This window comes from Triticum urartu, chromosome 5A, assembly GCF_056163025.1.
Source record: "Triticum urartu cultivar PI428250 chromosome 5A, HENAU_Tu73, whole genome shotgun sequence".
Lineage (NCBI taxonomy): Eukaryota > Viridiplantae > Streptophyta > Magnoliopsida > Poales > Poaceae > Triticum > Triticum urartu.
The window spans coordinates 615,719,751-615,733,630 of NC_141877.1; the positions used below are offsets into that span (position 1 = coordinate 615,719,751).

Genomic DNA, 13,880 nt, shown 5'->3' on the forward strand with positions numbered 1-13,880 from the left:
TATAATAAAAACTTTCATATAGAGTGCATTAAATATTATGAGAAGTTTGATACTTGATAGTTGTTTTGAGATATAAATATGGTAATATTAGAGTCATGATAGTTGAGTAATTGTGGAATTGAAAAAATACTTGTGTTGAAGTTGGCAAGTCCCGTAGCATGCACGTATGGTAAATGTTGTGTGACAAATTTGAAGCATGAGGTGTTCTTTGATTGCTTTCCTTATGAGTGGCGGTCGGGGACAAGCGATGGTCTTTTCCTACCAATCTATCCCCCTAGGAGCATGCATGTAGTGCTTGATTTTGATGACTTGTAGATTTTTTGCAATAAGTATGTGAGTTATTTATGACTAATGTTGAGTCCATGGATTATACGCACTCTCACCCTTCCATCATTGCTAGCCTCTTCGGTACCGTGCATTGCCCTTTCTCACCTCGAGAGTTAGTGCAAACTTCGCCTGTGCATCCAAACTCCGTGATATGATACGCTCTATCACACATAAGCCTCCTTATATCTTCCTCAAAACAGCCACCATACCTACCTATTATGGCATTTCCATAGCCATTCCGAGATATATTGCAATGCAACTTTCCACCGTTCCGTTTATTATGACACACTCCATCATTGTCATATTGCTTTGCATGATCATGTAGTTGACATCGTATTTGTGGCAAAGCCACCTTCATAATTCTTTCATACATTTCACTCTTGATTCATTGCACATCTTGGTACACCGCCGTAGGCATTCACATAGAGTCATATTTTGTTCTAAGTATCGAGTTGTAATCCTTGAGTTGTAAGTAAATAAAAGTGTGATGATTTTCATTATTAGAGCATTGTCCCATGTGAGGAAAGGAAGATGGAGACTATGATTCCCCCACAAGTCGGGATGAGATTCCGGACGAAAAAAGAGGCCATAAAAAAGAAGAGAAAAAGGCCCAAATAAAAAAATGAGAGAAAAAGAGAGAAGGGGCAATGTTACTATCCTTTTTCCACACTTGTGCTTCAAAGTAGCACCATGATCTTCATCATAGAAAGTCTCCTATTTTGTCAATTTCATATACTAGTGGGAATTTTTCATTATAGAACTTGGCTTATATATTCCAATGATGGGCTTCCTCAAAATGCCCTAGGTCTTCGTGAGCAAGCAAGTTGGATGCACACCCACTTAGTTTCTTTTGTTGAGCTTTCATATACTTATAGCTCTAGTGCATCCGTTGCATGGCAATCCCTAATCCTTGCATTGACATAAATTGATGGGCATCTCCATAGCCCATTGATTAGCCGCGTCAATGTGAGACTTTCTCCCTTTTTGTCTTCTCACACAACCTCCGTCATCATATTCTATTCCACCCATAGTGCTATGTCCATGGCTCGCGCTCATATATTGCGTGAAAGTTGAAAGAGTTTGAAAAGGCTAAGTATGAAACAATTGCTTGGCTTTTCATCAGGGTTGTGCATGATGGGTGCATTTTGTGTGACGAAAATGAAGCATGGACAAACAATATGATTTAGTAGGGATAAGCTTTCTTTGGCTATGTTATTTTGATAAGACGTAATTCTTTGGTTAGCATGCTTGAAGTATTATTATTTTTATGTCAATATTAAATTCTATCTAGAATGTTTTGGATCTAAACATTCATGCCGCAATAAAGAGAAGTACATTGAAAATTATGTTAAGTAGCATTCCACATCAAAAATTCTGTTTTTATCATTTACCTACTCGAGGACGAGCAGGAATTAAGCATGGGGATGCTTGATACGTCTCCAACGTATCTATAATTTTTTATTGTTCCATGCTATTATATTATCTGTTTTGGATGTTTAATCGGCTTTATTATGCACTTTTATATTATTTTTGGGACTAACCTATTAACCGAAGGCCCAGTGCAAATTGTTGTTTTTTGCCCATTTCAGCGTTTCACAGAAAAGGAATACCAAATGGAATCCAAACGGAACAAAACCTTCGCGAGGATCTTTTTTGGAACAAACACAATCCAGGAGACTTGGAGTGGAGGTCAAGGAAGCAACGAGGCGACCACGAGGTAGGGCGGCGCGCCCCCACCCTCGTGGGCCCCACGGAGCTCCACTAACTAACTTCTTTCGCCTATATATACTCTTATACCCTGAAAACATCCAGGGGAGCCACGAAACCACTTTTCCACCGCCGCAACCTTCTGTACCCATGAGATCCCATCTAGGGACCTTTTCCGGCGATCTGCCGGAGGGGGATTCGATCACGGAGGGCTTCTACATCAACACCATAGCCTCTCCGATGATGTGTGAGTAGTTTACCACAGACCTTTGGGTCCATAGTTATTAGCTAGATGGATTCTTCTCTCTCTTTGGTTCTCAATACAAAGTTCTCCTCTATGTTCTTGGAGATCTATTCGATGTAATACTTTTTGTGGTGTGTTTGCTGAGATCCGATGAATTGTGGGTTTTTGATCAAGATTATCTATGAACAATATTTGATTCTTCCCTGAATTCTTATATGCATGATTTGATATCTTTTGCAAGTCTCTTCGAATTATCAGTTTGCTTTGGCCTACTAGACTGATCTTTCTTGCGATGGGAGAATTGCTTAGCTTTGGGTTAAATCTTGCAGTGTCCTTTCCCAGTGATTGTAGGGGCAGCAAGGCACGTATTGTATTGTTGCCATCGAGGATAAAAAGATAGGGTTTATATCATATTGATTGATTTTATCCATCTAAATCATGTCATCTTGCCTAATGTGTTACTCTATTCTTATGAACTTAATACTCTAGATGCATGTTGGATAGCGATCGATGTGTGGAGTAATAGTAGTAGATGTAGAATCGTTTCGGTCTACTTGACACAGACATGATGCCTATGTTTATGATCATGCCTAGATATTCTCATAACTATGCACTTTTCTATCAATTGCTCGGCAGTAATTTGTTCACCCACCGTAATATATGCTATCTTGAGAGAAGCCACTAGTAAAACCTATGGCCACGGGTCTACTTTCCATCATATAAGGTTCCGATCTAAAATTCTAGTTTACTATTTTGCAATCTTTACTTTTCAATCTATACAACAAAAATACCAAAAATATTTATATTATTATCTTTATCAGATCTTACTTCTGCAAGTGGCCGTGAAGGGATTGACAACCCCTTTATAGCTTTGGTTGCTAGGTTCTTATTTGTTTGTGTAGGTACTAGGCGACTTGTGTGTAGTCTCCCACTGGATTGATACCTTGGTTCTCAAAAACTGAGGGAATACTTATGCTAGTTTGCTGCATCACCCTTTCCTCTTCAAAGGAAAACCAACGCATGCTCAAGAGGTAGCAAGAAGGATTTCTGGCGGCGTTGCCAGGGAGATCTATGCTCAAGTCAAGACATACCAAGTACCCATGACAAACTCTTATCCCTCGAGTTACATTATTTGCCATTCGCCTCTCGTTTTCCTCTCCCCAGTTCACCTTTGCCGTTTTATTCGCCCTTCTTCCACTCATCTCTTTCAGCTTGCCTGTTGTGTGTCCGTGTGTTAGATCGTTTATTTCCCCTCATGGCTAGCCGTTTCTCCATTCCTTCGTGGCGCAATAGGTTCCCGTTCCTCGGCCAGGATGATAGCAAACATCCATGGGACAACGAACTCATAACAAAGATAAACAACAAGGCGATGATGACGTTTCACCAAGGACTTGTCTGCCTAGAAAGTAAGGGTGAAAAAGGCGATTGTGAAGAATGAACCGTGATTCATGCTGACAATCCGACACTAAAGGAAGAGGACTTCGAAAAAATCAAGGAGACTTCCGCTAAAGAAGAAGTCAAGAAAAAGTCGGAGAAAATGAAGGCGCTCCAGGCCAAGAGCACGCCTCCCCACGCCTCGAAAGCCGTTGTTGCGAGGGGAAGATGCACGTATCGGCCAAGGAGGACGCCGAACGTGGAAGTCAGAGAATCCCAGTCCCCTTGGCGGAGTTCACTGACCCGCAGGAGCTTGACTCGATCAGGGCCTGGTACAAGTGGGACCCCGTATATAAGATCTTTTTACAGGGACCCAAACATGAGGGAGTTCATGAGACTACTGGTTATTGTTATATTACCACCTTATATTAGCTTCCAATCAATTCGACTACCAGTTTTTTCACATCAGTAAACCATCCATGTTCCTTTTGCAGAAAGAGCAGCACCAAAAGGTAGCCGAAAGTGACGAATTGTCTTAGTCGTCGACGAGGCCCAAGTGGGACATCCCTTTCAACCGGGCCCTGGACATACTGAAAAGGGATATTTAAATTAGTGCCACTGGTTCCTTAGTTGTGCTCACTTTTCCCCACGCTCCAAACATTTGCTCACTTTTCCCCTCTTCCTTAGCTAAAACTCTCACAAATGCTCATAGCGGGCGTTTGCCGTCTTGACCGTCCATTGACCGTTAGTTGCTGACGAGTGGGGCTGAGTCTTTGTCTGACTGTTGCTTGCTGACGGGTGGGACCGCAAGGAGACACGTATTGGGCAGCTTGTCTAAATCTAAAACAGATCTAGACAGGCCGCACTACACAGCGCCGCCCCGCCCCCTCCGCCGGCGTCTTGCCGCATCCACCGTAGTTGTTTCCTCCACCCTATGCCATCATCCGTTCATCGGCGACGCCGCGTCTTCGCCAGATATAGCCCACCCCCCATCTGGGATTACATAGCGATGTTGAGTGAGGACGCCCGGAATGCAGTCGATCGTGGAGAGGATTGGGTCGAATCCGCGGGAGGTAATTCATGGATTAAACCTGGGTAAGCATTGTTTCCTCTCAAATTGATGTTCTCCATCGTATTGTAGGCCGTATTTGACTTCTGTTTGCTTGAATCGTTCGAATTTGTGCTCGATTTTACCCAGCTAACTGAAGCCTTTGTTTCCTTCCCCTACGAAATAGGATTGATCCCGCGCTGGCTTTCCAGCTGGCGATTAGAATGGAAACTAGTGTGCTGCGTGGTACTAAACCGCATTTGATTTCATCATTTTTCTATCCCAAAGTGGTAGAAACCAGTATGTCTTTCAAAGATTTGCGAGCTGAGCTCCGAAACACCTATCCCTGGAGTGATGCCGATGCTGTTGAACTGAATTACTTCAGCAGTGACGAGCAAAGATTTCTCCCACTAACTTGCGACGATCATATGCCGTTGCTTTTTGCTGGGATTGCTGGCTGCCGATTCGGTAAACTCCAAATCGATGTGCTTCAGCCACGCGCGGAACGGGCGAAGGGGAAGGGAGTTCAGACATCATCTGTCTGTGCTAATAGCCAGCACCCCGGCACTCCTTGTAGGTCAACACCAAGTAAAGCAAGTGGTTCATGGAGCCACAACATGCCTGCTGCCAATTTTGGTTCCGATTCAGCTGCTGCTTCTCGTGTACCTTCTACAGTTGGTGTAGAAGAAGATGCAGAACCTGACGAGGCAGTGCCTACAAATGATGATGAAGACGAGATGATGTTTTCTGAACTGGTCGATGTAGCCAGTCAGCAAGCAGTGGATGACGAATATATGGAGGAGCCCATCATCCAAGCTAGGTTTGATGACACTGACGATGAAGAGAAGGTGGAGAACATGGACAGCTTAATCGAGGATGAATACGATGGTGATGACATGCCAACAATTGAGTGGAACAGGGAAAAACCTGAGCTTAGTGTAGGTACCATTTTCCAATCAATGGTGGACTGTCGGAATGCAGTGACAACATGGTGCATTATATCTGAAAACACCTATAAGATTAAAAGGAGTGAGCCAGCAAGGTTCACAGTTTTTTGTCCATATCCCAGGTGTAGGTGGAAGTTGCATGCAAGAGAAAGAGCAAATATATTCAGGTAATCCAAGTTCAGTTAGTAATTTAGTTTCAGATCGTTGAGTAAGGTTTCTTAACTGTTCTTTACCCTTTTATTTTGTTTCAGATAAAGAAAAACCCACACAAGCACACCTGTCCACCTGGAGGGGGAGGGGGGAAGGCCAAAACCAAGCTAGCAAAAACTAGGTGGGTGGCAGATGCTATATTGGATTGGCTGAGAGAAGAACCTGGACTTGGTCCAACAGCACTCCATGGGAAGCTTTTTGAGAAGTACAAGATAGAAATTCCTTACATGAGAATTTTCAATGCTAGGGAAAAGGCTCTTGACAGAATTAATGGTCAATGGAATGACAGTTTTCAGCTGCTTTACACTTTCAAAGCTGAAGTGGAGATGGCAAGTCCAGGGAGTGTTGTAGATATTGACAAGCATACAGTTCCATTCAAAATAAAAGGGAAGTCATTTCAGAAGGAGTGCTTCAGAAGGGCTTTGTTTTGTTTCAAGGCTTGCTGGCAGGGGTTTCTAGATGGTTGAAGGCCCTATTTGGCTGTAGATGCTACACATTTGACTGGAAGATGGAGAGGACAGCTAGTAGCAGCTTCTGTAGTTGATGGACACAACTGGCTATTCCCAGTTGCATTTGGTGTGGTGGAGGCAAAGTCTGAGGAAAGTTGGGTCTGGTTTCTGCAGCAGTTGCGCAACATTATAGGCACACCCCTAGGTTTAGCTATACACACAGATGCTTGCAAGGGTTTAGAGAGTGCAGTGGAAATTGTATTCCCTGGAGTGGGGCATAGGGAATGTATGCGACACCTAGCGCATAATTTCAAAAGGAAGCTCAAAGGTAAAGTTTATGATGAGAACTTATGGCCAGCATCATACACATGCAGCAAAAGGAAGCATGAACACCATTTGAGAGTGTTGTATGCTCAAAATCCTCTTGTGAAGGAGTACATGGATGCACATCATGGCAAGGTGTGGTCAAGAAGCAAATTCAACAAAATCTGCAAAGTAGATTATGTGACCAGTAACCTTGCAGAATGCTTCAATTCAAAGTTCAAGTCAGTGAAAGGGCTCTTGTTGTGGCAAGCATTTGACAAGATGAGGCAAATGATCATGATAAAGATGGCTCTTCGCAAAAGAATTACAGAAACACAATATGTTGGTCATCAAATTCTCCCATCACTGATTAAGGCATTGCACTTGAAGGCAAGAGGACTGAAGATGAAATGTATTCGATCTGGTACATATGAGGGAGATGTTACCTATACTGACACTAAAAATAGGGTATGGAGGTACCCTGTGAACCTAAGTACTAGAGAATGTACTTGTAGGCAATGGCAGATCCGTGGGAAGCCATGCATACATGCCCTACATCTGATGACCGTTATCGGGGGTGCAGATGGTGAAGTTGATCAATATTGCTCTGAGTATTTCTCTGTTGCCAAATTTATGGCTGCTTATGCTGACAATGTGCCTGCACTATTGGGCAAAGATCAATGGAACATAGTACATCCAGGGTTCAAACTCCACGCTCTTGTCATTACTAGACCACCAGGAAGACCAAGGAACCAGAGGATTAGAGCAGGTGAGGAGGGTCGTCTACCAAAGAAGCGTGCTTGCAAAAAATGTGGAGTTCTGGGGCATATTGCTAGGCTTTGTACCAATGCAGTGGATGCATCATTTGGAGAGGAGGAAAGATGGACAGCAGCCAATGCCGAGGAGAATGCAACAGCAATGGAGACTGAAGATGCAGTGGAGAATGCAGCAGCAAATGAAGCATCTTGGTATGTGTTTGCACCCTTTGTAGAATGCAGCTACCCTTTTGTTTGCATTTGTTCTATTTTTTGCCTATGGCTTATAATTTTATTTACCAGCTCTAGGGAGAAAAGGCCAAGAGATGAAGAAGCAGAAGATTTTTAAACCATGGCCCTTGATGGTTTTGAATCTATAAGAGAGGAAGAGGAGGGCGTAATTTTTCCAATTGTGCCTTTAAAGATTACTGAACCCATAGATGACCGTCAAATGGTCGTCAAGTGCTCGGCGAGTGCAACTACTCCATCAGCACCTCCACGAGGAAAACCCCAAGTAAAGCCCAAGATCAAAAGGAACAAGAGTCTGAAAGAAAAGAGCATCTCAACTAGGGAAACCAGGAGCAAGATGGTGAAGCCAGCTGCAAACACAAGGAGCAAGTCGAAAATTTGAATTAAGTTGTTGGGAAATGTTTGTGTTGTCAATTTGAGGGCGAGTGGATCGCTTAAAACTTGGTAGATTTGTATTAAGATGTTGGCATCTTAAAACTTGGTAGATTTGAGCTACTGTGATAACTTATTAGTTGTAATAATGTTGCTTCTACTTTGGTTTCTTATTTGAGTCAGAATTCAAATTTCCATCAAAATTTGAATTTAAATCAATATTTCAATTTGGGCCAAAATTTGGATTCGAGTCAAAGTTGAAGTTGAACATTGGAGGTTCATTGCTCTGTGCGGTGTATTTGATCAAGCATTTGAAGTCCAATATTCGTAGGTGAACAGTCCGAATGAGAAATGTGCTAGAAACGAGCTCGAAAACTAGGGTAAACAGCCCTATTTGAAATCAAGTTTTTTTTGACCTTGCCTAAATGAGGCATATATATTTTTATTAACACTTGTTCCATATATATAGGGTAAAAACGAAGTCTCACTATTTATTGATTAATATTCATATTACTACATTTTTTTGAAAAAAATATGCTTTTAATTCAAAACCGTCAAATAACACGTTTTAATATGAAAATGAAAAAGTAAGTTCAGATCCTTCTTACTCACTCCAAAATGAAGCTATGGAGATTTTTCTGATTTTTTTAATTATTTTGATTTTTTTTCAAACCCTAAACCCTCTCTCCCTATTCTACGAACTCTGAAAATGTTCATAGGTGATACCTCATTTGTGTGAAGACTTTTTTCATGAAAATGACCTACACCAAGTTTATATATTTTTTTCTCATAACCTTGTCACATATGACGGCTATGTGCGCAAGAATTACAACATTTTGAATTTTTTAAAAACATTTGAACTTGATTTCGACAGATCACTTCAAAAATGATTTTTCAAAAAAACGCCCCTATGCCAAGTTTATATTTTTTATGGTAACTAGGTCTCATAAACGGACAAACTACATTTGTTTTATATTTTTGCGATTTTTTCTAATTTAGTTATGGCCATTTGAAATATGGTCAAACCCTAATAACCCCGTTGACTCGCTCATAACCCCGCAGAAATGCTCCAAACCCTAGCGTCGAACGTGCGCCATCGGATCCTACCAAGTGCCAAACACCACCCGTCAGATGTGGGGCAGGCATGCGCAATCCGCGTGATGCATCCTGATTGGCTACTGCACTGTCCTTCTCGGGTTTTTTACGATCTGCCCCACTTTACATATGAAATTGTATTTTTCGCACATGACCACCACATGTCAGTGTTAAGAGTTGGTTCAAAAATTGAAACTGCAAAATACAATGTGGCAAATTGTCAATATAGCTTCCCCTTCTCCTCTTCTCCATCTGACAGACAAAGGCATCGAGCAGATCGAGCAATTCCTCTGTTTCTTTCCCCATCTTCTTGTTCTTCTTCCTCTCGAGCAATTCCTCTGTTTCTTCCTCTCGGGCGATATGTCGACCTCCTCGTCAGCCCCCCGTTCCACGTGGCCGGTGTATGGTCCAGTGCCGATGACTCGATGCCCTGACTACCCACGGACTGCGCCACTGAAGCGGTTGACTTCGAAGGAGGAGAAGAATGGGAACTTTGGGCGCGAGTTCGTCAAATGCGAGAGCAAGCCGGAGGGGCAGGTTAGATCTAAGTTTTCCTCGCATCCTTTATCTCTAATTTCTCAAAAAATCTGTCAGATTTGGATTTAGGTTACATGATTTCGTTTTCAGATCGTGAAGAAATGCCACCATTTTGAGTGGATGGATGATTACATCCAGAGGCTTCAAGGGTCGGGCTTGCTGGATTCGAGGGGGAATGCAATCCGCGAGTCCAATCTGCCCCATGACAGTGCCGCTCCGGCAGCAGCAGCGCGTCTGGAATACCCGACGGTGGTAGATGTCGATCTGAAGACGGAATTGAAGAAGATGAACAAGAACTTCAAGCAGCTGATTGAGTTGAAGAAGCAATCCAATCTGATAGCTTTAGGAATACTTGCTCTAGGAATTTTTTACTTGATGGCCATCTCTCGTTAGAGATGTTTGTCTACTGTTGTTGCCACTGTTTAGGAATCCAAGTCTATTTATCTCAAATGCAACTCTGTTTAGTGCAACTGTCGATCACTGAATGTATGCAGTTTACTGTTAAGTTTCGACACTTTCAGTTTCGGCAGAAAACAACTACCAGTTCATTGATAGGATTATTTTGTTAGCTAATAACCTCGAGTATTGGATCATACCATAGCTCGTCAGATGGCAGTAAGTATTACTTGAGCAGCACAAGGAATATACATCAAGTTCATCTCTTCTCTCTCGCACTTGCCAAACTTTTGACCTCGAGTTCGTCAGTTCTGCTAAAAAAAACCTAGTTCACTGGCCCAAAAAGAAGCCCAGAAACAAGCGATGTTTCTTTTTTTGTTTAGGAAGGATTGCTTTGTTCTTTTTTGTTTCTGATTGCTTTTTTCATTAATTTAATTGCCCAATCTCTTCTATCTCATTGAGGAATTTTTTTGGCTTTCCTTTATGGGTCCCTTCATTTTTTAGAATCAAAGTATTTGCAAACCGCAGTATTATTATGCCTAGCGAACCAATACTTCATGATTAGAAAAAGAGGTCTAACCCTCTTTTTTATATACTTCAAACATAGTGTAGTTAAAACTACACTTTTGACTAAATCCAAATATCTCAAAGTATTTGATACTTCAATATTTCTGAAAACCAAAGTATTCTTTGAATACCTAAAAAATACAGAGCTCTCAAACCAAAGTCGTGTACAAATGTACAATATGTTCTTATTTTTAGAAGGCATCTATAAACACATCATTTAGTTTGTTTGGTTAATTTTTCCCACGCCAATTAGCCGTGTCTAAACTTGGGACAAACAAAATACAAACATAACAAAACATTAATATAACACACATAACTTAACTTAGATAGGGTTGCTAGGGCAACATAAGTTCTTACATAGACACCGATAGATAATAGTTTAACCTTACATAGATAGCTCGGGCAACACACACACCAAACTCACACTACATAGTAGATAGATAGGGTAGCTAGGGCAACACCGTCTTCTTCGCCGCTGGCTTCATCATCTTCTTTGCCGCCGGCTTCAGTACTCCTCCTCCTCAAGGCCGTTTCGCTGAGGTAGTACGGGAGGCTGTGCATGCGATTGCGAGCGGGGAAGACGCTCTCGAAGTCGGTGAAGATGTTATAGGTCGTGAATGCGATGAACTCGCACCCACACCAATACACCTTGCCGAGCAGGTAGTAGGCATCGAACCTGTTGGTGAAGTGGACGACGAGCCCTACCACTAGAGCGTTGGCGTGGGGACCCTGCTCCACGAGGTTGAACATGGGCGGCGAGCCCGCCGGGAGGTGGTGGAAGCCCACACGGAGGAACCCCCGTGCAAGCTCAGTGCTTCCCCTCCAGCGGGAGAACGCCCACACGCGGAGGGATTCCTCGACGACGACGTTGGCGGGGTACCGCCGTTCCGGCACGGTGGGCGGTGCTTGGAACGTCGACCCGTTGTACTGCATCTTGCTCGCTTCGCTGAGTGGAACGGCTTTGGCTTTTGGGGGAAGAAGAGAAGAAGTTGGAGGCGCAGATGGATCTGTAGAAGAAGAGGCAATGGAGGGCAGTTTAAATAGCCGGGGGAGACGAAGTGGGTACACGCGCAAACGGCCGGCGTAGATCGTGACTCAGTGCGTGCGTGAACCGATGCGATCATCAATGTGTGAACGTGAATCAATGCGAGAGTGCTTTGCGTGCTCTGCGTTGGCGGCTGCCTGCCTCCCCTTCTGCGTGCTCTACATTGGTGGCTGCCTGCCTCCCATTCACGAGCGTGCGTGCAGCCTGCGGCGTGAACCAATGCCTCGACATATGGACGCGACCGTGCGTGCAGCCTGCCCCTTCTGCCACCGGCACGTATGCCTGCGACGTGTGAAACGACGCTGCGGAGCGACTGAATCCGCCGGCAACCATGCGGCACAGATCGATGCGTGCGTGTCGGCGTGCATGCATGCGATTAGGTTTAGGGCACTAGATGCGTGCGTAGCGGTGTTCGCATGCATAGCAGGCTACATCGATGCCAAAGCCGGGCATGCATAGCAGGCTGCATCCATCGATAGCAGGCTTTTTTAATTTATTACCAACAAACTAACGGGCCCGTCCTATGAACACAAATACGGCCCAACCAGCGAAGCCACAGCCACAGTCAACAGAGTCCAACGTGGCCCCACAAGTCAGTTAACGGCCAAGACGGCAAACGTCTGTTATGAACATTTGTGAGAGTTTCAGCTAAGGGAATGGGGAAAAGTGAGCAAAAGTTTGAAGTGTGGGGAAAACTGAGCACAACTAAGGAATTGGGGCACAGATGGAATAAGCCCTATATAGTAAGTTATTTTAATACATGGTTTGTGTCATCTATTACTTTCGTTAATATGGTTGAAAGTTAAAATTCGAATTCAGTTATGTTTAATCCCATTTTCATAAGTTGGGTTCCATGTGAAAAACCACTTGGCGCACGTGCTCTAGTGAGCACTATATTTTGAATCTTGTCAAAATGGTATTTTGAAGGTTCAAAAACTGGGAGAAAAATTATATACATTTATATGCATGTAAACTACACATGTTTAAAATTTATGTGATGAAATAAGTAACCATCTTAACTACACAAAAATGACAAAATAACATTATGAGAACATAAATAGTGTTTGTACTGCTCACTATTAAGAAATCACAATTTTGTCATTTTGTGTAGCTCACATGTTTACTTATTTCATCACCAAATTGTACACATATGTAACATACATGCAGAATTGCTTTTTGGAAGAAAAAAATTAACTAAAAATGTGATTTTCAAACTATACAAAATAAAGTGCTTCAATGCATCCATGCTAAAAAAACAGCTTTAGGCTATCGCGGGTTCAGAGTATGATAAGTAGATTAAACAAACAAATGATTGCAACTATAAGTCTTAAACATCAATTCACCTTATGGGCACATAGTTGTGTTTCCCTGGTAGATCTATCCAAAGAGCTAAGATAGCAGCATGAAAAGCATCGATCAGAATTTCTTGAGGCTAGACGACCTATGGCGAGGTTTCAACATACAGATCGCTGGCTCAAGCACTCAAGCCACGGTGAGGCCCATGGTGCTTGCCGAGGTGTCGGCCTCCTCCTCGGTGCTAAGTGGTGCTGCTGGACCACTCCCTGCCCTAGAAAATCTATCTCGGCCAAGGGGTCCCCTCCACATTGGTACTGTTGACGCTCAAAAGTGGCACGTTTATAAAGAGTGGCTTGAAGCTATGTCAAGAGTAATTCAAACTTACTATTGAAAGTCACTATGAGATGGCTCTCTTCGAGAAGATCAAGATGAATATGAAGATGGTCTAAAATGGAGTTCGGATGCACAAGTTATGACAAATTCAGAGATGCTCATGTTGACACCAGATTACAAAATGGCTTGAAACCCAATTAATATGTCCTCATATGGAAAAATGATCAACACAAATTGTCTTCGTCTCGTCGAAACGGCCGATTTTGATATAAAAAATCATCCCAATACGAGTTCGTATGCAAAAGTTAGAGTTATCGGAGTGCAGCTCTGTCACGAGGCGAGATGTGGCGCGCCCCACCAGACATAGGTCTGATGGGTAGCGCGAGTGAACAGGTGTTCTGCGTGACCGTTTTGGCCCAGAAGATGGCCTCAAATCGAAAAACGTTCAACATGAAAGTTGTTCGTCTCGGCGAAACGATCAAGATTGCTTTTGGTCTCGTTTCCATCTGAGATCGTTTACCACCACAAAAAGGACCCACAAGGTGCAGCCAGTTTAAACCGAACAGTTTTGGAAAGTTCGGACAAAACCAATCCGAATTTGACTAGGGTTTTGAATGTGAATCCAA

General features: G+C 43.0%; 1 protein-coding gene and 1 pseudogene across 1 annotated transcript; both read left to right on the plus strand.

Annotated features, from left to right (window-relative positions):
• Positions 1-6,084: 6,084 nt before the first annotated feature.
• Positions 6,085-7,995, plus strand: LOC147973380 (uncharacterized; annotated as a pseudogene).
• A 1,445-nt stretch (positions 7,996-9,440) lies between these two features.
• On the plus strand, positions 9,441-10,010 carry LOC147973381 (uncharacterized). The gene is made up of 2 exons (XM_087524972.1): positions 9,441-9,617; positions 9,708-10,010. The coding sequence occupies exons 1-2, from the start codon at positions 9,441-9,443 to the stop codon at positions 10,008-10,010; spliced, it is 480 nt and encodes a 159-aa protein (XP_087381098.1).
• Positions 10,011-13,880: the final 3,870 nt, after the last annotated feature.

Excerpts from the sequence above, each read along its gene's own strand:
- LOC147973381 (XM_087524972.1), top strand. The coding sequence starts at position 9,441 with ATGTCGACCTCCTCGTCAGCCCCCCGTTCCACGTGGCCGGTGTATGGT. Across the intron at positions 9,618-9,707 it reads AGAGCAAGCCGGAGGGGCAG|ATCGTGAAGAAATGCCACCA; the intron begins GTTAGATCTAAG and ends TTTCGTTTTCAG.